General features: G+C 39.9%; 2 protein-coding genes across 10 annotated transcripts in view; one reads left to right on the top strand and one right to left on the bottom strand.

Annotated features, from left to right (window-relative positions):
* Nucleotides 1-3,780: 3,780 nt before the first annotated feature.
* pphln1 (periphilin 1) lies at nt 3,781-23,435 on the bottom strand. 7 transcript variants are annotated; one of them, XM_030720425.1, is made up of 12 exons: nt 23,348-23,424; nt 22,323-22,371; nt 21,698-21,762; nt 21,162-21,377; nt 20,903-20,964; nt 19,250-19,366; nt 17,857-18,035; nt 17,146-17,232; nt 16,077-16,112; nt 15,162-15,217; nt 10,355-10,492; nt 3,781-5,277 (listed from the first exon to the last, which is right to left on the bottom strand). In XM_030720425.1, coding segments are annotated over exons 2-12 (1,230 nt in total). In that variant the 5' UTR covers nt 22,324-22,371; nt 23,348-23,424; the 3' UTR covers nt 3,781-5,004. The 7 variants fall into 7 exon arrangements, with proteins under 7 accessions (XP_030576285.1, XP_030576286.1, XP_030576288.1 ...); XM_030720426.1 differs by having other exon boundaries at nt 3,782-5,277; nt 17,863-18,035; nt 22,322-22,371; nt 23,348-23,435; XM_030720428.1 differs by lacking the exon at nt 16,077-16,112 and having other exon boundaries at nt 3,782-5,277; nt 17,863-18,035; nt 22,322-22,371; nt 23,348-23,435.
* zcrb1 (zinc finger CCHC-type and RNA binding motif 1) overlaps nt 23,420-25,882 on the top strand; it is a 3,490-nt gene continuing 1,027 nt past the window's right edge. The window contains exons 1-4 of one of the 3 annotated variants that reach the window (XM_030720433.1): nt 23,420-23,548; nt 23,686-23,788; nt 25,507-25,535; nt 25,678-25,789. In XM_030720433.1, coding sequence (XP_030576293.1) covers nt 23,705-23,788; nt 25,507-25,535; nt 25,678-25,789 — 225 coding nt within the window. In that variant the 5' untranslated portion in view covers nt 23,420-23,548; nt 23,686-23,704. Of the gene's footprint in view, nt 23,595-23,685; nt 23,789-25,506; nt 25,536-25,677; nt 25,790-25,882 lie in introns of all 3 variants that reach the window. The other 2 variants (XM_030720432.1, XM_030720434.1) reach the window with 2 other exon arrangements.

Genomic DNA, 25,882 nt, shown 5'->3' on the forward strand with positions numbered 1-25,882 from the left:
GCGTGTAATAAATATTTTTCTCCAAAGCTTCAAGAATGATTTTTCTGTTTTTGAATTTTGTAAAGAGTTACTGCAACTATAGACTAATTAAAAGACAGGCTAATTTCTTTCTGGATGGTGCATTTTGCACTGGAACCAAAAGTTACCACATTTTAACAAGAGAGTGGAGCACCAAGTTATCGACTGATATTAGGCCTCACTCACACAGGCCTAGAGACTGGTCTGCAACTATGGGGCAAACATAGGGGAAAATGTATATTTCTGAGGAAGCAGTTGCTGGCTTTGAAATCGATTGCTAAAAGCCCCATTCATATAATACATATGTACTGCACAGCCAGTTGGTGAGTGGTTTTGGGATGTTGCTGGTATTCGCTAGCACGAAATTGGTCACCAAGAGGTTTACAGCTCTGCACCAAAAACCTCCGTGAGATTACTTTGGCTGCTAGCAGATTGCTGTGGTTGCCATTAGATTGTATGCAAGGTGCCGACTGGTACGCAAATGCTAACAAGCTATTCCCCATGGGGGTGAAACTGCAAAAAGTGCGACACAAACCGGAATTGGAGAATTTTTGCCTTTAATTTAAAAGCGGCACCTTTTGAAATGCGATGGTTGCAGGGTAAGGAACAGTTTTTACATTGAAGGCTAATGTTCTCCGTTTCCAGTTTGTTTCATACTTTTTCCAAATTTTACTAAAGCTCAGAGCAATTGGCAACAGTGATGTCAGTAACACGTTCTGACTACTTTTTTTTGGTAATGAGTGATATAACACTTTACTATTTTCAATTCAGATTAAAGTAACTTATCCATGTCACTGTGCGTTAGTATTTTAGTCATTTTCCTCAGTAAAAAGAAACATTTTTGCTTTTTTTCTTGCGTCTCGGGGAGTGACCTCTGGCCGATGCGACAATTAAATCCCGTTTTCAGCATGAGGACAATAATACTACACAGCAACACAAACGTAAACAATGGAGGAGAGAGATGCGTGTTTTCTGGCTGGAAATACAGACACTATTTAGGGACTATGTAGTTTGTCAGTTAAAGATAACAATGTCAAGGTTAGTTGTGAACTCTGTGATCTAGCTTCAGAAACACTACGTCAAAAAATTTGAAGAAACATTTGGAGTCACAGCACAGCAAGGTCAAACTTACAGAGCAAGTCCCACCAGGTGGTGCGAAACAGAGCTGTGGCTAATGCAAGAGGCCCCCCACCACCCAAACAACAAAAGCTGGACTTTGGTACTAAACCAGTAAGCGGGGAGAGCTGAAGAAGCTGGTCGGACAGTATGTAGTAGAGGAAATGCTGCCCTTAAACACGGTTGACTCGCCTTCGTTTTGTAGTTGTCATTTTTATGTTAAGGCTGGGGGGTGCTGCCGGTGTTGTGCCAAAAAGTGATCGTCTGCCATAAAGTGATTCCGATGTTTATATGTGCTTTCATGTGTAATGTCTTTGCTTATATTGGTAGAGTGCAGTCAGCATGAATTATGAAGGGCTTATATATAAAAAGAAGAAATAACCTGTTTTTCAATAATCTTTAGGAGTCGGTGTTATTGTACCTCCATTATAATCAATCCAGTGTTTTTGGTCACTTAAAACATCTTTATAGAACTAATGTTATATTTGTTGCCATTTCTGCAGCCTTCTGAGCCAGATTTCTGTGTAATAAGACATTTTTAATGTCAATGACAGTTTTTACCTTGATAAATAAACAAATATATAAAAGTAACTTTGCCAAAAACTGATTGCACCTTACCTTGTGATAGAAATGCTGTTTCTCACTCAAAATGACCTGGTATCACTAATGAGAGATATGTTTGACACGTTTCACAGATTATAAGTCAAAAAGCCATTTACAACAGTTTAAATACAGGCAGTCATTTTTTGGCAAATACTGGAAATCGCTTTCTGGCAGACGATCACTCTTTATAACAAAACCGGCAGCTGTTGAATCTAACTAGTAAAGGAACTTGTAATCTAAGTTACTTATAAAATTAAGTAATCAGTAAAGTAACTAAGTTACTTTTTAAAGGAGTAATCAGTAATCAGTTACCGTATTTTTTGGACTATAAGGTGCACTTAAAATCCTTAAATTTTCTCAAAAATCGGCAGTGTGCCTTATGTATGAATTCTTGTGCTTCCTGACCTTGAATCAATTTTATGTGGTACACTGCGCTCAAAAATCTTTCAAAATGTTTTAGTGCGACTTTGGTAAGGGATGCTTCACAAATATTGACATTTTCCAAAGCGTACAAAGCGTACGGGGGGTGGGTGGTAACACGCAGTACGCTTTTCAAATACTTTGAAAATGTCGGTCGGTCTGTGTAATTTGAGCGCTGCCGTCTGACCGCCAGTGCCCGATGCATCCACACCAATGCACCATTGCGTGGTCTGCAGCGATATGGCCTCAGGTCTGGTGGATCAGTTCAAAGGCCTCACTGAATTCTCTAAAATAGTCCATCATCGATTCACAAAATGACTCTACTGACGATATTAGACAGGAACAAGCTGTGAGTGCGGCGCAGCAGGAGTGGAAAGCAGCCAAAGCCGCCAGAGATAAACTCAGCAAGAAGTGGAAGAATTGTTCCAAAAATGGAAACTGTATGCAGTAAACTGCAGAAAACTATGATGGATTTGGCCTATTTTCATCTATGCTGGCCTGTATATTTGTGCGTAATCTGGCGATCGGCACTGTTGCCAACTTTTGTGCAACAAAACTCGCTGTTGGCTGTCTCAAAAATCGCTAGAAGTAGCTAAAGGACGAATCGAGGTCTGGGGGTGTATGTGCTGTCCCCCTCAGTGCCAAAGAGAGGTCCGGGCGATGCCACAGCGTATGAAGGGACGCAGTAGGAGCGCAGTATGTACACAAAACACGGTGACAGCGGAGTTTTCAGGTTTCCTGTGTTGTGTCAAAAATGGATTTCCTTTATTTATTTATTTTTTAATGTTTTTTCTTTGCTTATATCGGTAAATATACTGGTGCACAGGATTTGTGAAGGGCTTACATATAAAATGAAGAAATTACTTGTTTTTACCCTCATTGATAAAGAATATATTGTAGCGTCTGTTAAGATGTTGAAAAAGATGGCGAGATTGCCAGCAAAAGTTGCCCTTTTATTAACAATTAAATGGTTGCTGTGTGACGCAACCAAAACAAAACAGTAACAACGAGACTGACTCAGATAATGACGAGAGGGAACCCGGTGTTGTGCCAAAAAGTGATCGTCTGCCAAAAAGTGATTGCCAAAAAATGATTGCCCATATTTAAACTGTTGTAAATGACTTGCTGACCTATAATCTGTGAAAAATATGTCAAACATATCTCTCGTGAATGATATCAAGTCACGAGGTAGAAGCTGCAATCAGTTTTTGGCAGCGACTTTTATATATTCTTTATTTATCAGGGTAAAAACTGCGATTGGCCAGATTTTTAAAGAGATATGTGGCCAAGAGGGCAGCAGAAATCAGAACAAATATGACATTACACTCTATAAAGATGTTGTAAGTGACCAAAGAGGACTGGATTTATTATAATGTACCTGCAATAATGCAGAGTCATAAACATACTTGAATAACAGGTCATTTCTTGATTTTATATCTAAGCCCTTCATAAATCCTATTGACTACACTCTATTCACCAATATGAGCAAATACATTACACATAAAAGCACATAGAAACATCAAAAATCACTTTCTGGCAGACGATCACTTTTTGGCACAACAGCGGCATGCTTGATGCCGAAATCGCCAAACTCTTCAACTCAGACGCTGAAGATGAGGAATTTGATGGATTTGTGGAAGATGAATGTTTTAAATTGAGTGTATTTTTCTGAAGCTGGCGCTGCCCACGGAAACCCTGGAGAAGAAGCAGGCTCAGCTGTACGCCGTGCTCTCAGCCACCAGTGCCGACCCGGCGGAGAGAAGCAGCGCCACCAAAAAGCTGGAGGTAAAGACCCTGCACGCTTTATGGAATATCAGGAGTACCAAATGAAATTCAGCAATTTGGGCAGGTGAACGAATAATTCTGGCAGGATAATGTATTTGGATTTGAGCCCTGACATCATGTCCAATTCTTTTAGGAGACCACGCAGCAGAAGGAGGTCATCATCAAGGCCTTACAGGAGGAGCTGGCTCTACAATGAGTGTCCCCAGCTGTAACTGGAGGTGCACGGGTTCACCTGTCTGCAGCTCAGGTGGTGACTGGCGTGAGCTTTTCTCTGCAGGGAGAGGCTGAAGGCTCAGGGCGTCCCTCTGCACAACTTCCCCTTCAGATCCCTTCAGATCACTATTAAGATTTACAAATAATTTAGAGCACTAACTTATTATATATTTTATTTTTACGTATTTTGTAAAATGATCCTAAAAATATCTTCAGATTAGATCTCTCAACACATGGATATTATTCTGCAGATATGAAACTTAACAGATTATGAGCAGAAACCTCGTTTGCTGTTTATGGTTTAAAGCTCAAATGCAAAATAAGACGAGACAAAGAAAATTAATTTAACTGGCTTTTTTTTCTTTTGACGAAATAAATTTTTACAAGAATGTCAAACTGTTGTAAATTTAGCAGCACCGAGTCAAATATCTGACTGCTACAAAAAAAAAAAAAAAAAAAAAAAAAAGACATAGCTGAAAAGACTACAAAAACTGATCATGCTGGAGAACTGAACCTCTGTGTTCTCATCAAAAAGAAGGTTAAATAATGAACCTCTTTCCACAATATGAGACTAGAATAATTTTAAATAAAGAATGTGTTTCTTTGACAACATTTAACAGGAAAAAAAATTATGATTTATAGATTCCCACAGAAAATGTGAAGGTAAAAATGGTCCATTCAAAAAAAAAAATAACACTGGTCATTCACAAACAACGCATCCTCTTTCTGTGGTTACTTTTTTTTTTCCCAGGTTGCACTGCTGCAGAATACGTTCAACTGAACAATCCAGACTCCAAACAGTCAAGCCTTCATCCTCCATCTCATATTGGAGCACACTGGGCTGATGCGTCAGTAAGATGAGCTGTGGTTGACTGCTGTCTTTGAAAGTTTATGACCTGACAGGGACGCGGAGGAAGTGGCTGAGTCACAGGTAGAAGGTTCTGGCTGCCGGACGACCTCGTCCAGCTCGTTGATGAAGTGTTTGAGGTCCTCGAGGCAACGCTCGCGGATCTCCCCGAGGTTCTCCCGGAGGGGAACCTGCAGCTGTTTCTCCAAGTTGGGATCTTTAGCCACCAGCATCTTCACCACCATTCCGAATGTCTCGCAGTCCTGACGGTACACCTGGAGGGGAGGGATGAATAAATTAAAAACAATAGAGACAAACAAGAGGAAAATTTTACTTTCAAAAACCATTCAGGAAACATTTCCACCATTTTTCTGTTTAGATTTAGGTCTGAAAAGCGTTACCAGGTACAGCTTTGAGAGAAAAGCTCTTAATTGAGGGGATGGTGAGTTGTTTCCTTCCTGCTCTACCTGTCGCCTAGGTGTAAATACTCCAGCGTCACTGTGCCTAAGCTGATCACTCTGGCGTTAACACACCTCACGCAGCGCCAAAACATTAACACTTCTCCTCTCAAGTTTAATAGGGGCACTTTATATAGGACAGAGTAGCCCAAGACACAGTAAAAAACCACACTTCAGTGGTGGCTCAGAGGCTCGTAACAGGTGTTAGAGGGACAAAGAGGAGGTGCTGGAATCTCGTTTTGGGAGCTGCCATTTCACACTGAGCCTATAATGTCTCAAAACAATGGAGGGAGCTTGTGCTTCCACACAGAGTGGTTTGATTTGCAAAACACAAAAACAGAGATTTGCTTTTAACTCGTGATCCTTTAAATGAGCTGAGAATTAAATTCCACGAGGGGAAAATATAATTCTGCTCAACCGAAGATAATATTTATGGGCCGGTTTCCATTTTGTAAGAGAAGGAAAATAGCAAGGCATGCTGTGGATTCCTACTCACACAAATATTTGGCAACACTTTGTGTAGTTGTGAATAAAGGGCAGCTTTCACTCCTTATTTTCTTGAGTTTTTGGGACTCGCTCTGCCAAGGATAAATACATTTGAGACATCTGACAAACTTACAAACCTACTTCCACTATTTCATGATGCATTTACTTCTCTTAAGTTTACCATCATCCATCTAACTCTCCCCCATGACTAACTGTTGGTGAAAATCCCACAGCTACAGTTGCCTATTATGTTATGCCTCGACTGTACATGCCACACACTTCCAGTGACAAGGGTTACGAGTGGACATGTGTACTTATACGTGTGCCCACGCGCCTGTGTGTGTAAAATTAGGCCAGGGAAGGGAGAGTTTCATTCACCGGATACCAACAGTGGCTTCTGTGCTGCGGGGCTTTCTAACTCACCGGCTTATTTATAGATTTTTCACAATGTTCCTAGAACTGAAAGTGTGCTTGGAGAAAAGATCACAAATAGAGATCTCCTGTCAAACAGAGTTAATGTCCTTGTCCTCCAACAGATGGGAACTTTCCAAAGTATGCATTAAACTAGGACACTGCGAGTGCATACTCAGCCAAGGGCTGATGCTATCATTTTTAAAAAGCAATTTTTAAGAAAGTGATCCAGAGCCATACCAATTTGCCTACCTTTTTTAAAACCTCTCCACCAAGTTTCATTTCACTGTGGTAGTTTTTACAAACCCTTGCTGACAATGCTTTGAGCACAAAAGGGAGGAGAAATAAAACATTTCTATTTTGTATAAGAACAAAAGTGACCAGAAGATAAATAATGGAGGTGAAATATATTCCACTGTTGCAAATATACACCAGAAGTAAACTTGTGCATTTACTCCATAACTCTTTACTGACAGAAGTATGTTAACTGAAAGATGTTAGCTTGTTTACAACTTGTTTTAACATTTGATTCACGAGTCGAAGATGTCATATAAGAGATGCTTGCTACATCTGACCTAAGTGAATAAAATGTGGTTTAATAATGACGTAAGCCAGGAAAAAAGTCAATTGCTTGTACTTAATTTAGATTAGCTTAATTTCACATTCACTACAAGCGTATTGCCAACTCAAACACACAGATTACCTGTAATAACAAAGCAATACCTGTAATTAGAAAGGAGTGGCAGTTAACTTTAATGTTTCATTTGGCCATGAAAACCATTGTGTTTTCAAGTTTACATAATTACTCATTTTTAATTGGATGGCATTAGGAAATCAAATTTCCTACCAGCCCATTCAGACCTTTCTAAAGCTTTACACACAAACCTACTGAGAGATTTACAGTACAAATGGCTTATGCAACCTTATCCAGGTCTCTGATGGCTTACAAAAGCAGCCAACAGGAGATGTTCAATAAATCATTTTACAGGAAATTTGTGGGGAACACTACCAAACAAATTCAACAAACACAGACTCCTCTGGGCGTTTCTATACATTCCTCCTGTACAATAAACAATCAAGCAGAAAATGTTATGCAACTGACAGACAAAGCAGTCTGCACATAGAGGAGACCTCTCTCCACCGTGCTGAATATAGTTATAGAGCAACAGCCTTTTGATTTTTCATCAGCTGAGGGAGTGAATTTATCAAAGCTTTTGGGGGAAGTATCCAATCAGCGAGTGGTCCACACCTTCTATGAAGAACAGGGAAAGCGGTTCCTAAACAACAATGTGCTGAAAATGTTCTTCCTGCAGTCGCTCCCGTTATCCAATCAGGAAGGAAAGGACCAGGTCTCGACTTTGGGTGGGGTAGTTTGAGAATAAGAGCATCTGTTTCAGTGTTTACCCCTGCAAAGCAAATTCTATTTTAAATCTCGCCTGTGAGCGTGCCTGGCTCTAGAAATGAGAGAATTGGAACAAAAATTAAAGTTGGGGCCTCAGTCCAGCTCTGCCATCTTTGTACCTTTAAAAAAAAAAAAAAACCCTCAAAGGCTGGAAGTGTCTCTGGCTTTCTGTCTTGCAGCCAAATACATTTAGATCCCTCAACAAATGAAATAAAACTCCCTTTGTATAGCAGCCTGGGCTACGTGGAGCAAAACATAATACTCTTTACTGCCTCTCATGCCTTGTCACTCACTATAACCAGTTAGTCTGTCCCATAGCCAAAGTCAACTCTGACAACCAGAAGGGGGTTCAGACTATATGTCAAGAAGACCAGCGTCACTTAGGCACACAAACAAAGTTCAGCTTTTGACCTGGACAGCTTTTGAGGGATTTCTAGATTCTGTGTATTTGTGCCTGTGTGTATAGAAGAGATGGCTAGACCAGATTGGGTGCAGAAAGCCAAACATCTGGCTGACACTTGTCAAATAGCTAGTGCCCACACCAACAGGAATACTGCCGCTAATTTACAGAGCACACGAGAAAGTGACCTTGTTGTTTCAGAGCCCAAAAAGAAAAAAAAGAGAACAGCTTAAGTGTGTTAAGCTGTGGGTCGAAGCAAAATGGGAAGTTAAAACCAGTCACCAGACGGGTGCTTATATATCTTGCAGTGACTGCTTAGTTTGTCTGCCACCTCAGAGGGTAAACGATCATCATGTGAAAGCAATTCTCTGTGACGCTTTAAAAATATGCTCCTATTTCAGTCCACGATCCTTCTCTTCTGTGAGAAGAAAGATTTTGACTCAATTACTCATCCTCTGACCTCAGGTTTGGGATAAACAGTTCAGTCTCTCATGAAAGCAAAAAAAGAGCTGCCAAATCACAAACAACCTTCACATACAAACGATCTGCAGATCACAAAAGCCAGAGAAAGGCACGAGGGAAGCAAAAAGCTGAAAATGTCAATAGAAATCGATGGTTATCTAAGAAACACAAATCCTGAAAAGAAACACTGAAACCTCATATTCCTGTGAAAACGAAACACTTTATCCCCCTCTCTGTTTTCTGATTTGCTTTCTAGATTTTAATCACCACATTAGAGGACAGCAGAGACTTATGAGTAATACTGATATAAGACAACAGCGGTCAAAAAGGCTGCAATAAAGTCTGTACAGATTGCTGACATGGGTAGTTGTAATCATTCTATACCAGGAAACATGAAATAATGCTCACACAGCTTAAAGGTTATATAGTTTGTCTTTAAAAAAAAAAATGAACAAGAGAAGACACAGACAGGCTATAAAACAGGCAAGAAAGCTGCAGCGTCAGCAGCAACGCGCTAACAGCCTATAGACTGTGGTGCAGCTCAACGTGAGGGTGCAGGGTGTGCTCCAGGGCAGAGCTAGCTCAGGTTTAATGGTCTCAGTTAAACCACCAGCAGTGCTCACTGGTGCAGGAATGGCCTTCATTAAAGTAACTGAGCAGAGCTGGAACCCCTTTTAGCTCTGTTAAGCGGTCAACCTCTCTATTTTATGCACAACCCTTTACAGTGAATAAGCCGTTCTTAGCTGATGCCCTCCTTTATACGTCCCCTGTTCCCTGTATATTATTCTGTTTTAAACCCCAGTGCACAGACCGCTTCATGCGCAAGCATTTGTAAAGATGAGTCAGTCACCGAGGGGGTGATACTTGAACCATGTGGGATATTAAGCTGATATTTTGTATAATGAGCGGTTTATGCAGTCAGTGAGTCAGCATGGGAGATTAAGAGAAGCCACCAGGAAAATGCTGCAACTACAGCAACCAGCTTCCCATTTTTCCAATAATTATTTCTCCAAATTTGGCTGTAAGAGTGAAATTATTTAGAGGACTGCAGTATGTACTCACCATTGTGACTGGAAGACAGCAAAGTTAATTTCCTGCCTATTATGAACATAATAGGTGGCTGTTTCATAGTGCCTGTGCAGTAAAGTAGGCCACATGTGAGTCAGAGAACCGAAGGCCACCATATGCATGGAAATGCAATGCCAAGAGTACTGAATGTGCTCTACATAGTCAAAGTTGACATTTATAGAAAAGTCTGTAAAATTACCAGTTTTTAATGAGGGGATTTGGACATGCAGTGAGTTTTTCTCCCCGGAGGAACAACTGAGAACCAAACGCTTTCAGATTTCTTTAGATTTCCCTTAAATACATTGCGATTACCAATTTAAAATCCTATATAGTATATAAATCCAAATCAGACTTTTATTTTTTCCTATGAGCACAAGAAAACTAAATAGCCTGCTGTATCTACAAGTTTCTACAAAGTACTTTACAATGTGTTTCACATTCACTCATTAACACACTATTTTGCTGGCAGAGCTGCCATGCAAGGTTCCTGCCTGCCATCAAGAGCAAATAGGGGATTCATTGTCTTGACCGAGGAAAGTGCACAGGAGCTGGGGAGCGAGCCCTGTGGTTAGTGAACAACCTGTTGTATCACCCAAGTCAGTGAACTTGCAGAAAAGGTGGCTGAAACAAATATGATGTGAAGATATGAAGTGTTAGAAAGGTACCTTTTCTATCTCTTGGGCTTTAGCTGCGATGGCAAGGGCTCGTCGCTCGTGAAAGTTGTCTGTAGATTTCTGGTTCTCTTCCATGACAGGAGCTACCAGGGGCTCTTCTTTTTCTCCTTCTGGAGGAGGGTTCTCCTCCTATAGGAAGAGGAGGGACAGGCATGAGTTGTAGGGGCATTTAAAGAAAACTAAGTAGCAAAATGGTTATTTCTAACAGTATTTACCACTGCCATGGACATTTTTTTCTTCCAATTTATGGCAGCAAATGAAAGAATCATAAAACCATTCAATATTTTACAAAGTATACTACTACTCTGACAGGCAATAATAAGAGCACAGAGTTGGAAAGGATGCAGGTCAGCAAGTTGTAGCCCAATCAGTTGATGCAATGCTACGACCTGACCGACTGACCGTTGTAACTCTGAAGGAAATACGTGGTTGATGAGACAAACAGTAAAGCTGAGAAGCCAGAGTGTACTCACAGTGGAAAGAATTGGATATACATAGAATTTGCAGTACAAAAATCTATACCTGAGGCACAATATGTAGCCAGTGCCTTTGGGAGACTAAAAAGAATGTCAAAATGTTTTGTTACAACTCAAAACCAACCTCAGCATTCATGCTGCTACTCTACCTAAGCACTCCCACTAATAGTGCTCATTAGACCCTGCAGCTCAGTACAACTAATCCATGACATGAAAAACCATAAAACGGACATCTTAGCTGTGTTTAAAACAGCATCTTCAGAGAACAGGAATCACAGCCAGACAAGCCATGATTAACCATCTAATGGGCAGACTGGAAACTAAGGCATCCATAAATACTACTGTGAAAGCCACAAGAGAGAACTAAGGGAAGAAATGAGGCCAACTTGGATCAGTGGTCAATTTATTTAGCTCATTTCCTGATACTATTAAAGTTTGAAGTTTGAAGGCCAAGGAGCAGAACTGCCCAACCATGACTAAAGTCCACTCATACATTAAGGGAAACAGGCCATGGACTAAGTCATACGTCATACTTCCCTAGATGACTAGAAAAGAAATTACAGGAGATGGTACATCACAAAGCCGAGTGTGGTCTAAAATAAAAAAGCACAACTCAAAGCATCATCCAATTATTCCTCCTCCCAATATGATCCCTGAAGCTACGCTTGGGAGAAGTCCCTATGTATATGCCTGGACTTGTATGAAAGATCACATTTGTCAGGACTGCAGCCTCCTGCGCCTCAGCAGAAAACTATCCCTGTCTGAGCCTTTTCATTTCAACTCACTGGGCACAGCCTAACCTGGAACTCACACTCCGCTCTCAAGATAAGGCTCAGAAGATAGATTTTCTGCAAACTGTAAAATAAAATAAGAGAATTAGTTGAACTGAAATGGAGAAACAGCACTGGGCATTATATAGCACAGTGCTCTATATAACAGTTTGGACATATCACACTGATGAAACAAATTTAGGTCCTGCTTGCAGTTTGAGCAAGCAGGAGGGACTGGATAACAAAGGGCCTCTGATTCTCTCTTTGGAGTCTGGTCAGCATGTGACATTTTTCTTTTGGTCTTATGTCCATTTTACTCACTTCACTAAACTTTACAGGCTAACATTCAACAGAGATGAAATTTATGCTTATGTTCTGTTGGCTCATCCATTGATCCTAAGACTCTCATAGCCTTATTCAGCTGTTTATTAAGTTAAAATAGTGGACTGGCCTACCCACTGACATTGCTACTCCTGAATGCACACTGTTAAGAGTTGCTAAAAACATCATAGTGACTGAATGCCATTCTATAACAGTGCTTTGAGCACTTGTATTACTTTTTCCTGTTATCTTCAGCAGATCTGTGCTCTTAACTGCTAAACTGTTACACTGTAACTAAAAGGAATTTGTTGTGCTGAAATGAAACTTTCTAATGACCTTTTTTGGGACATGCTCAACACCCACTACGCCACCCTGGCTTGAAGCCAGAGCCGGAGCTGCTCTTTAGGTCCCATCGTTGGTGTCTCCTGTCTGGGATGGCTCCAGAAAGCCTGCGTGTGTGTATGTGTTTGTTGAATCCCCACAGCAGGCAGTGACCAGGACCATTAGTGCAAGCTTTACTGGGGGCACAGCATAGCCCTTTCATCTTGGCTAAGGTTATGGGTTTTTGCCCCCGAGAACACACAACAATACACCACAGGCTAGATCAAACACAGCAGCAGAAGCAGCGGTGTGTATGTGTGCGTGTGGAGGGGTGGGGCGCTTAGGAACGATCATCACAGCAGTTGATTTGGTGGTGGTAGGTGGTTCTGACAAAAATGATCATTAGAAGGAGAAGAAAGAACTTTGTTTATATGCTGCGTCTTGTAATTTCTCGTGTATAAACCCCAGGATGACTGCCTTGTTCTTTGTTACTCAGCTATTTGTGGCACTTGTGCACAACACCATGTGACAATATCAATGTCTCCACAGAGAAATATATTAAAAATTGAGCCCCTCCTTGTTATAATTGTCAGCTTTTCACTCTGAATCAAATGTGACCATTCTGATCACAAATGCACACTTGATATCAATGTGGATAGACAGCGTGTTTTAAGAACTGCTTAGGGGGGAGACAACACAACACACACTTTCAACTGCATTGAACAAAATGCACTTATAACTGTCTTTAAATGCCACTTTAATGTCAGTGTGAATTTATGTCTAACTTCTCAACATGTACAAGTCAGAAATGCTTTTAAAACAGTGAAGTTGACAAAAAAAAAATAAGAGTTTAAATTTTTTCAGAGGGAGCAGCAAACTACCTCTAAAAGTACTGAACGAATGTGTAAAAAAAAACAAACAAAACAAAAAAAAAAAACTTAGGCATAGTGTACGAATGTGCAAATGAGGCTTGCAGTAAGAAAACACTTCGAGTACTCAAATAGAGTAGAAAAGCACTATATAAATACTAGTCCATTAACTATTTACGCGCAACAATGTGCAGTCACAGCAAGATAGAATTCAATACACTGCAATTCTGACACCAAACATCTTTCAGCAAATTATGAGAAGGTTTCATCCAAACAACTCAACATTGCTGCACAGAATGGAAAGCTGGGTTTCTACCAGATAAGCTGTTGACCCGGAGCTGCTGAAGGGGCTAAAGGATCACTTCAGATACACTGCTGCTGGTGTGAGGACGAAAAGAAAGCGGTGAATGATTTCGCCTGCCGTACTTGGGGAAACTGAAACGGAGATCAGCTGAATAACTGAAGGTAAACGTGTTAATATCTGCCAGGTTCTTTACTTCTTTAGTCCTACTAACTCTTTCAGGCTGTGTTTATGTGTGTAGAAAACAGGAACATTAGGCTAATAACATACATTACTCAACTGAATGGTTGTAGCGTGTGTCTAGACAGCAAAATTGTGGAACTTTTAACTGTGCTGACTGAATAATAAATAGGCTTCGTGCTCTGCGCAGGTCCTTGATGGTTTAATTATTTCCCGTTTCATGTTTGGGAAAAGATAATTGCTGTTAAATGTTTTTCAGAGTACAGCCTAATCAAGGTGTCAAATATCTGCAATTCTTTATTTTGTAGCATGTATTATGGGTGTGACTAAAACTGTGATATTTCAAAAAATATTTCAAAAAGAAATATATATTGTACCAATGTACATATGATAATATCAGTTTTTGTTTGCTATTCATCTGTGACCATACAGTCTGCATCTGTACGGTCACGCTTGCAGACTCTCAGCACTTGTGTTGACTGAACGTGATAAATTTGCACAAAAAAAAAGTTAAAGAGGAATTTGACTGAGAGCATTATTCCCAGGTTTTAGTCTTAATTTCCTGATTATTGTGATCAAAATAATTCACAATTTTATTAGTTTTATATATATATATATATATATATATATATATATATAGAGAGAGAGAGAGAGAGAGAGAGAGAGAGAGAGAGGAGAGAGAGAGAGAGAGAGAGAGAGAGAGAGAGAGAGAGAGAGAGAGAAAAGCTGTATGTATGTATTTTTGTATGTAGATTTTTATTTGTTGTTTTTTTTAAATAACCAGATTAAAAAACAAACAAACAAAAAGAAAACTGGATTACAGGACAATTTTGGCAGCCAGAAGAACAGTTGCCGGCATACATGAATAGAGCCTCCTTTCACAAGAAGTAATGTAATTACGTTGGTGCAAAGTATCTGGCAAACATACACCAGTTGTTGACCTGGGAATCTTTTCTATCTCTATGACTGAGCCTGATGATGTGAATGCAGTGTAAAACACACAGTGTTTTGATGAGTACCTAACACTTTCCCTGTGAGTCCAATGCTGCATATTAATTTCTCACAATCACAAGACCCAATCCCTGCAACATCGACCAGACACTCAAGAGTCTGCCAAATGCAGTCAGCCATGCTCTGTAAAAGTAAAAGGAAACTATTGTTCATTATAAACACAGTAAACACATCTTTGAGTTCCACCGGCACTTCTTCTGGCTCTATGGTTAAGATCTTGTGATAAAGTTATCACTCTGACTACTAACTTCAACTCTAAACTTCTGGGTGGGTTAGGGTTGTGACTGAAGTCTGCTTACAGCAAAGGTAAACAAAGCACAGGCCCATTGGCTTTTATGCTCTGCGTGAGGACCACTTTAAAACCCATTCACATACTTTGATGGGATTCATTTATTAAAAGGATGGAAATTAAGGACTTCCAGATGTATCCTTCTGTACATCCTTCTCAGTTCCAGATGTATCATTTTGTGTTTTTGTTCCTTCAATTAAACCAAAAGTAAAAGTTGAGTATTTAAGGAACACAAAACAAAACAAACAAAAAAACAGTACCTTGCCAGATGTTGCACTCTGTGGGGAACCCTCTCTTGACAGGCCAGGAATTTTGTCTAAAGAAAAAAAAATGACAGTAAGACTTATGTTAGAGACAAAAAAATGTTTAGAATAAGAAAATAAGAAACAAGAAAAGGGTGAAACAATGAGGGAAGCAGAAATTCCACTGAAAAAGGACAAGCAAATCCATCTGGAAAGTAAACATGTGCTTATTGGGATCACAGCCTTGTAAAGGTGTTGAGAGTCTGGCTCCAGGATCCAGTGAGGTACCTATGCTAAAACATCTGAAACAATCAAAAACACAATGGCACGCCAAACGTCACTGGATGAACGCACACCTGAAACCACCTCCTCTCGAGTTTGCTCCTCTACTGACTGTCTTTCTAAAAAAACAAACAAACAAACAAAAAGTTGCACTGTCTAAGGCCTTGTAATCAACTCAACCAACAAACTTCAAGCACCTAGAAATGAAACAAAAACACTCCGAAGTGGAAGCTTTGGCCTCAGGAATATCCATCAGACATCCTATACCCTTTCCCTTTCCCTTTAGTTGCACACACGACCTGGTGGCATCTTTATGAGGCCTGACAAAGTGGCAGACAGAGTGGGGAGGAAGGCTGGCTGCTGGACACATTAGAAACGCTCTCTGTCTCTCTCAGGTTACGCAGACTGGGAACAGATTAAGTTTAACAACTGTAACCTTTCAATATTTCTGAAACAAATCCTCTACATGTCACCTCATCTTGCTTTTTAATTAATTTCCACTGGAAAAAAAACAAAGCAATGCATGTTATGATGACTACACATTTTGACATGATCTAGGAGTAGTGGTTAATCTGTCTATTAACTACTCAAACAGGCTTTAGGCTTACCTCTTCTATCCAGTCTAAGACCGCTATACTAAACTGTACTTACCAATCATCTTGCTCTGAGAATAAGTCTCTTCATGTCCTGTTGGAAGACCAAACCGTAAGGTCACTGGCCAAGTACATCACAATAACTAGGATTTTCTTATCTCAAAGCAACCTACCAAGCATACTACTACTCTAACCCCTCACTAAAAATATTTACTCTTAATCTTTCTGTTTTAAAGTTAATATCATGCTTTTTTTTTTCCTCCCTTCCTTTCTGCCATTTTTTCATGAGTGAAAAAGCACCAATCAAATGGAAAATTAAAGGAAGGATGACCAGCACTGAAGATGGCAGCAGACCTCAACAAAAACACTGGTGGAAACAGGGAACTTGGAGGGATTAGAGACAAGAATGAATAAAGAGCATGCACAGAACAAGGAGATACTTTAGCACCTATGCATTTTACAGTCCTATTATTTATGAATTTTTGGTGGTCTTCAAGGAAATCTGTTATGTGAATTTTGTTTCCATAATGTCCTGAATGAGAGGGGGAAAAAAAAAAAATTAATCCATGATGCACTTATACATTATTCTCCAACTTTTGAGATGAACTGTAAAATTCACCGTTCCCACACTGAATCATCTTATCGCAACTTATTTCCAGATGAACTGCATTTCTACAAACAATTTGTAGTCAGTGTAATGTACACTAAAATATGATCTGCAAATACTTTAACATTGCTTTAAGATGAGTGTAGGAACCATGAAAAGTGCTAATGTACCTCCATGACAGGTAATGGAAATGGCACTGATCTCAATACAGCAAAGTCTGTACTAGATTCTAATTCAGAAACTACTTTCATGATGCAACTTACTCCAGACCTGGGTGAAAAAAAGTCTGTGTCAAAACATTTCCTTTGTAAAATTCTTTTTTTTTTGTGAGAAGTGAGTCGACTCTCAAGTCGCTGAAATTTAAAAACCTGAAGTCCACTGTTTCTACATCCTTCTCAAGACAGAACACGACATTTGTTACAGACGTTTTCCTGACATGACAAGGATGCATGTAAGGAACAACACACCAGTTTTACTGTCACCCAAGTCTAAGCTTGTTCACATGGCTCAGTGTACAGACCCAAAGTGTCATGTCCACTCTGTTGAGGAAAGAGTGCCCCCCAGAGGTGCTCTGAAACACCCGCGTGACTCTCTGGACCATCCACACCTGAAAAGCCGTTCAGCGAGGTTAACAGCCGTGGACAGACAGCGAATAACAGAACTTCGAAAAATGGACAGTGAAATAAGAAATGAAGGACGGGAAAATAAAACAAATTTCAAAACAATGAAGGCACATTTTAGGGGCTGAACTTAAAACATGAACTTGAAAAAGGGCCTACAGGTACTCACAAGATGCCTTATTTATCTTTGTGCTTTGGATAATTTGTATAAAATTTTTGCTTGCCAAATGAATGACGTTTACTCAGAGGGTGTATGTCCTCTCCCCCGAGTTAAGGCAACAAATGAGTCATGAATAAAATTTGTAGCTGGAATCAGTGACTACATTTTCCACTCCATTTTAGCAGTACTGTTACACAAGTCATTTCTACTAGTCTGTACAGCAATTTATTTCATCAGCTGGATCATTAAGACAGTATTTATTAATCTGGCCTCACCTCATTGTAGGTCTGTTGTATTAATTCCTGTTATTGGCTTCTTCCCCAAGTTTATGGAGATTTATTTTAGGGTTCTGACAGTTTCTACTCTATGTTAAACTATTACCAATGTTGTGATGCTAGCAAAAGAGCTGCATACTGCACCAGGGGAGGGGGAGACTAAGATTTCTACATACTCTTGCCTTGCTGTGAGGGGAAAGGCAGGCTCTTGGCTCTGTCCGGAGAGTATCCTCTGCTGCTGACGCTGGAGCCAGAGCGGCTGTGTGGGGAGCGGGCCACCTCTCGGCGCACGGGAGAACGTTCCCTGAGGGGAGGAAATGGAGCTGCTTTTCTCCTGTAGTGGTCTCTGTCCTCCCTGAGGAAGAGAGCGGGGATGTGCCAAAAATTCGAATGGCCCAAACATTGAAGGCTCCTTTCTTTGTGTAATTTGAGGAAAGCTATTCCCAGTTGCAAATAGGAGCACCCACAATTCACATTGGTCCCTTCAAGTAAGTACCGCAGCAATTTCCTAAGGCTGTGAACCTGTTCACCCATATGGCAATAAAAACCTTCTGATTCTTCTGATTCTAAGCACAGTGACATCCATCTCTCTTACTCATTCATGTGCCAGCACACATCTGTGTGTTAGCGCATAAATCAGTGTGTGATAGTTTTGTCTATCTACATCCTGTCTGTGGTCGCACCACAGACAGGATGTAGACACAGTGATATCACCCATTTAAGTTAGTAAGGTCCCAGTTTGAAGCCTCAAGGTGAGTTTTTGCCATTAGCGTCTTCTTGTTCTGAAACCAGATATGATGAGCCAGCTATGGATGTGACCCAGGATCCGAGGGGCATTGCACACTCACATGGTAACAACAAGTCAAACACAAAATAGACCCACCCTGATTTATCTTCCTTTTTTGACACTAATGGGGACCGTCATTTACAAAACAAACATTGTGTTCCACTAATTAAGAACATTCAGTCAACAGGAAAGTGGTTGAGGTCACAAAGCATGGAAAACTAAGGTTGTTTTCCCCCATAGACTGTGTATATGATAAACAGTGCTCAAAAGATTTATTAGACTGCTACCCAGTGGAAGGTTTATGCCACAGCTGCCCTAAGTTAACAGTATTGGCAATTACCAAATTAATTTTTTTGTTTCTGTAATGGTTAATCCACCAGTATATGCAAGCTTGTTAGTATAAATATTTTAATGCTAAAATATAAATATTTTTATTTATGAATGTTCAAATTTACAGTTTTACAAAAAAGCTGAAAAAAAATAGTAAAGCCTGTTATTTTTTTCCATTAAGATGCCAAATTATAGTTATTAACTTATATTCCTGAACACAAACCTTAGTTTTAGCAGGGAAATATTTGATGCTTGATTAATTTCTAACTTCTCAGAGACGTTTTCTTGCAGTTATGATGAGTGTTCTAATAAATTTGTTAAGCACTGTATGTAAGAAATCAAAGTTAAAGGCATTTTTATACTGGCTTCACTTATCAAATGGTGAAGCTATGGCCATCTACTCTACTGTCTACCATACACAGTGAAAGTAGGAATTCATGATTCCTTCTTACCCTCTGTCCAGGTTTAGGATGGCCTGTACTAAAGTGTCTTCACCACTCTCTGGGAGCGCTCTGGGTGCTGGATAGATGCCCTGGCCTCGAACACTATGAGGAGGTGGTGCACGGGCACTGAGGGGATTAAGAAAAAATAAAACACACAAAATCTATTATCTCTCTCTCTCTCTCTCTCTCTCTCTCAGTGGTTGCAGATACTGTACACAAGTGTACTGTTCTTCTACTATAAATATGCAGAAGAAGTCTAAGATAAAAAACCTATGAGCGGTAAGCAATTCACAGTTTATAAGCAGCCACATGAGACAGATCTCTTTCAAAAGCCACTAATCCAAACAGGTTAACTGGACACAGGACATCTGGCTAAGATAAAGAGCATCCCTTTTCTGACTATCAGTTATGGAATGAAATAGGAAGGAGACATTTTGTGTCAAATATTATTTCAAACAGACTTAAAACCCAGAAGGTCTAAAGACATACTTAAAAACTTTCAGTATAAATGATCTTTTTGCACATTTGCTTTACATTAACAAAGTGAAAAAAAATGAAAAAATAAATATGTTTTGTGTTTCTTTTGTCCAGACTTTTAGAGAACTAAAATGACCCCTTGGATCCAACATAGCTATAAAAATACAGTAACTCCTGGCCTTCCACTTGTCTTTCTCTGCCTGCCTAGATTGGTCAATCCAGTGAGTGCACTTTATGCCCAAGTAGGGTCCATAAATTCTGCTACTGTACAAACAGCGCATTTTCAAAATGCACTCATGTGTGATGACATAATACCTACTGGTCTCTTCCTAACTCTCAGTGTCAGGGAGGATTAAACTAATTAAAACTAATCCTTCAACTTTTCATGAAGTGAACATCAAACTGTAACAAAGACATGCAGGTTGTGTCCCTGTACCTCGGCTCTTTATTGCTATATTCATAACACCGCAAAGTAAAAAGTCACTCAACTGGGAAACCTGATCAATGTTCTTAATAATGAAGTATGCAAATGCAAATGTAGCACATTTAGTATTTTTGCTATACTCCAGCAAACTAAAATGACCTGGATCGTAAATACATACTATTTGAGTACTTTCAAAATAAAAGCTGCCTTGTACCGTTTAATGTGCTATTATCATAAGTCAGTGTTACACTCAAATAACAACTTGTGACTCACGTTTGTTAATCTTATCTACAGCTAGTCTGTAGTGGCTTTGTCCACGACTGAGCTGAACCACTATTTTGAGTGAATACTGTAAACTTATCACCTAAATTTCTGCGACCCATTGTTTAGCCTAAATATAGACATTTAGCCAACATTGCAAGACCAACACTTGTGTAAACTAACAGTCTGGAGAGCTCAGCAGAGACCACAAGAAAAGGAAATGAAGACAGGCCAACACGGGTCTGAAACAGACTGGGCCTTATGATTGCTGGTATGTAAACAAATATTACAAACTCATGCAGAAAAAAAAAGCCAGAAATCCCCCCCTAAGCCCAACCAGACAAACTAAATACAAAGGACTTGTTCATAACATAACGTGAATAGGAAAAGACTGTCCCCTGCTGTCCAAAATGACAACATTTTAAAAAGCAATACTGTTGCAAAGCAGAACTTGGTGAATATCTTAAAGCCAATAATAAATCAAATCTTAAACAGTTTACCCAAACTCCAAAGGTCGCCCTGCATGTGGATCCTCCCTGGGTACTCTGTAAGGATAGTCCTCCTACAGAAAAGACATTACACACACACACACACACACACACACACCTGATAAGCGACAATTACCAAACTAGTTAAAATGATAAAATGAGAATGGCTACAGAAATTTAAAACCTTAGAATACATCGCATGGACTCAAATGTAAACACAAAGGCTAAAAAGCAATAAAGAAAAAAGCAAAAAAAATTAAAGTGCTCTCACCCTCCTTGAAGGTGGAATGGCTCTACGTTCAGCAGGGAAATGAGGGCCATCTCCATGGTAACCCCTCTGATCTTCATGGTAACCTCGGGGTCCGCCTCCATTTGGGTAAAAGCGGGGACCTCCTTCATAATCATAGCCACCACGGCCATAGTCGTCTTCTGGCCTGCCAAAGGGACCTCTCCTCTCAACCCCTCCAGCTGCCCGTGGGTACGGACCCTATTCACATTTATACACATTTTAAATTCAATTATTTTGTAAAATTCGTGTTCATTTTTACTTAAAGTCAATTTTATGAACCGAGCCAGAGCTTATGGCAGCTTAAAAATAAGTCTTATTTTATTATTCTCTCTCCAGCCATAAAAAAAATTAATTAAAAATAAAAATCTGTGTTTACCAAGTGATCTTTGTATGGAGAGTAAAGAAGGAAACTGATTCAGACATAATTTGTATGCACATACTATTAAATAGGATGGAACAAGGTCAAAAGTGAGAAAGAGAAAAAAAAAATGTTGCATTTTACAAACCAACAAACTCACCGGTCTGTCTGTTAAAAAGCGTTCATCGTACACCTCCCGTATACTCCTTTCTCGCCTGTAAGTCACTGAAACGAGCAAAGAGTGAACGATACTGTGTTAATGATAACTGGTTTTTCTTGCAGGGGCTGCTCCACATAGTGAGCAATCATTGGCAGTGTCTCTGCTCAAGTGTGGTCTGATTAGATTCTCTGAGGAGTAATATTCTAAAAAAAAAAAAAAAAAACACTAAACTAAATATGACATTGGCAACTAAAGGTATCCACTGTGTGTATACTCATGTAAAATCATTTAGTACAACTTTTTCAGAGGTGTCATTTGGCATGAAATTGTGGCCAAATGTTGGTGTTACAGAGGACATTGTTCTATTTAGATCCCTTTAATCTTGTGCTTACCTAATATTTCATCTGAAATTGTCTGATTTGAAGAGCCTAGTTGAGCCTCACTCATGCGCAGGTTGCAACACAAAAGCAGCTCTTGCAAAAAGTAGTGCATGTCTAAATGTCTAATGCCATGTCCATGTCCAAAATGCTTTGAATACTGTTACATTTTCTACATGTGCCATTTGATGTGCCTAAACTAGTATTGAATCAGAGTACTGTAAACAAGTATTTGTTAATAACTTACTTTTTTTTTTTACTTTAGGGCTTCTCAGAACATAAGATCTTCAAAACAATCTGTAGAGAGAGTTCATATAGAGTGTTAAGACTATGCATACATGTGCTCAAGCTGTCTTTCTGTTCATTGTCAACTCAAGAAAAATGAAGGACAAGATAGGGAACACTGTCTGAAATGTATGTGAGCGAGCTAAGGTTACTTTCTGCAGGTTGCACTGAACTAATATGGAGGTGAAGAGGAGAGTGCAGGCAGGGTGGAGTGGGTGTAGAAGCGAGTCAGGGGTGATTTGTGACTGCAGGATAGCAGTAAGAATGAAAGGGAAGGTTTACAAGATGGTACTGGGACCTGTTGTGATGTATGGGTTGGAGACAGGAGGCAGTGCAGGAAGTGGCAGAGCTGAAGGTGCTAGGATTTTCATTGGCAGTGGCCAGGAAGGGCAGAAATAGAAAGGAGTACATCAGAGGGACAGCTCAGGATGAGAGGTTTGGAGACAAAGTTAGAGAGGCAAGGCTGAGATAGTTTGGACATGTGCAGAGGAGGGATAGTGAATATATTGGACAAATGATGTCCAGTGATGAATATGGAGCTGCCAGGCAGGAGGAAAAGAGGAAGACCACAGAGAGGATTCATGAATTTAGTGAAGGAGGACATGCAGAGGATTGGTGTGACAGAGGAGGAGGTGGCACACTGTGGCGACCCCTAAAGGGAGCAGCCGAAAAGAGAAAACTGATCTAACGTGCATTTGATCCGCAGCAACTCATTCAACATAGCTACCAGGTTGATAGTACCCAGACACTGAAGCAACAAATAAACACAACACTTTATGTGTTAAATTTACAAGTGAATGCGATGCAAACCAGACTGCTATCACGGCTAACTAGCTAGCTTCCATGCATACAGCAAACACCCGCACATCTGTGGAGTAAGTTAACGTATCTTTACGGCCAACAACAACATTTTTTAACATATACGGAAAGTTGTGGCTTCCTATTAATACATTCAATAGGTAAACCACTTAATTGAAAAATAACAAACCAATCTTATCTTCCTCTGTCGCACAGTTAGCTTAGCTTCTCCCGGTAGCTACCGCAGTTATTTACGTTGAGTACGTCATCCAATTGCGACGCGCACACACGGCTTTTGTTTCCGTTTGCTAAATAAGCTGTTCCTTTTAAATCCAATTACATGCAGTTTTTAAAAACTTTTGACATTATTCTTACGGGCGGAGCGGTGTTGGTAAGAACTACTGTGAATGTACGCAGTTGCTCGGATTAACATTGAAGTAAATAACGCTGTGCCAATACTGGATGTAGTAAGCTGAGGCGCTGGGTGTATGTTTATGATATTCAGGGTGTCTTTGTTTCGTCTTACAGTGAGTTATTTGTGTCCAGTATGAGCGGGGGTTTGGCACCAAGCAAAAGCACCGTGTATGTGTCGAACCTGCCATTCTCTCTCACCAACAATGACCTACACAAGGTAATGTTGTCCCTATGACTGTTAAGTGTTTTTCCTGTGCGAAGACCATAAACTTGAAATAAAGTAATAGGAATAAGTGCTGTAAAGACTTTCAGCTTTGATTCAAGACTGTCACATGTAGCGTTTAGGAATTGTAACCGTTTTATACGCAGCATCCTAATTTAGGGAGCTCAAATGTAATTGGGCAAATTCATAATCATACATAAGCTGTGGGACAGAGCTGTTGAAGTTAGGTTAGAAAGATAGGTGATGATCAGTGAGCAGCAGTATGACTTCATGCTGGAAACGAGCACTACATGCACCGATCAGACATAATATTATGACCACTGACCACTGAATGACACTGATTATTATTTAAGGAGCAAGTGAACATTTTGTCCTTAAAGTTGATGTGTTAGAAGCAGGAAAAAATAGGAAAGTGTAAGGATTTGAGCAAATTTTATAAGGGCCAAATTGTGATGGCTAGACAACTGGGTCAGAGCATCTCCAAAACTGCAGCTCTTGTGGGATGTTCCCAGTCTGGGAAGGTTTACAAGATGGTAGTGATGCCTGCTGTGATGTATGGTTTGGATGTGAATCATGGACATCACCAAAGACTGGGTTTCCTGCTTTGTGATGCTTTGCCAGGCCTTTACTGCAAAGCAAGATTAACAGACAGACAGAGTGTGTTGAGCATAAGGCCAGAGTTTTCAGTGTCATAAAGTTGGCTCTCTTATTTGGCTAGGTCACCATGGGAATGTATGCTAAAAACAAAACTGCTGTAAGAGTGATCTAGAGTCTCTGTTTAAGGAATTTGTTTTATACATTCAACTGGTTGAGCCGTACCTTACTAACACCACTCAATGAAGCCCTGCTGTAAACTTTGTGCATCAAAGTTTACATGCATTCAGTTGGTGATGCAAAAATATGTTTTATGCTTTGTCCTGATTTGCATGAAAAAAATCTATTTTTAGGCAATTTATCATTAAGAATATCAGTCTCTGACTGGGGTTTTGGGTTTTTGTCAAGCCAGCTAACTTAAAGAAAGCCTGGCTATGTTTAACTTGCTTTGTAGCATACCCCTCCTCTCTCTTTGGGTTGTCTTCAGCAAAAGTTTATATTTTGGGTCACTGTCCAGAATTACTGCAAAGTGCCCTCCTTAGCACAAAATATATCTCTATACTCTTCAGAATTCATCCAGCTGCTTCTATCTTCTATCACATCATCAATAAATACTAGTCACCCATTGCTACTTACACTGCCTCCACCAGGTTTTACAGCATGCTGTGAATCATGAGCTTTTTTTCTATGTTTTTTGGCAATATCTCCTCTGCACCTTATAGTAAATCCTGTGAGATCTTTCTCATTATGCTAGACTTGGATAAAAATGATATGCCTCAGCTAGATGCGTTAAACGCATATTTCTTTATCATGGAAAGGATCACATGATCATCCAATGCTGCTGTTCTCCAGGTATTTTTATGTTGCCTAGCTCACCGGTGTTTATATGTGAACCCCCTCAAATTATAGCTGACTGTCTGTACCTTAAGCCTATACCCATTATGTAACAATAAAGTGAATGTGTTTTGATAAGCAGCTAAAATAACAGCCGTGCCAGTTTCTGAGGATATTTAGACCATTGCTGTATGTTTATTATGCATGAAAAGGGTGAAATTCTCCAGTGGCCTCTGAATCCAAGTGACTTTCTCACTGAAACAAATCACTGTGTGTCATTTCAGCTATTCAGCAAATATGGCAAAGTTGTAAAGTAAGTATTTTTTGTTATTTTGTATATTTAAAGCAATGAATGACACAACACACAGCAAACATTTAGCAGCTCTGAAATGATCTAACAGTTACTACCTCAGTTGTTTTCTCACAGGCATTAATAACTATGATGTTTCTCTCAGGGTCACGGTGGTTAAGGATAAAAACACTCGGCAGAGTAAAGGAGTGGCGTTTGTTCTCTTCCTGGATAGAGAGTCGGCTCATAACTGTGCAAGAGCGGTGAACAACAAACAGGTGAGTCTGTGCCAGGCTGTGTGCTGATTTTTCACTAAGCATAACCCAGAGGCTTTCTGCCAGCGATGTTTCTGTAATGGATGTGAGCATGTG

Source organism: Archocentrus centrarchus, chromosome 23, assembly GCF_007364275.1.
Source record: "Archocentrus centrarchus isolate MPI-CPG fArcCen1 chromosome 23, fArcCen1, whole genome shotgun sequence".
NCBI lineage: Eukaryota > Metazoa > Chordata > Actinopteri > Cichliformes > Cichlidae > Archocentrus > Archocentrus centrarchus.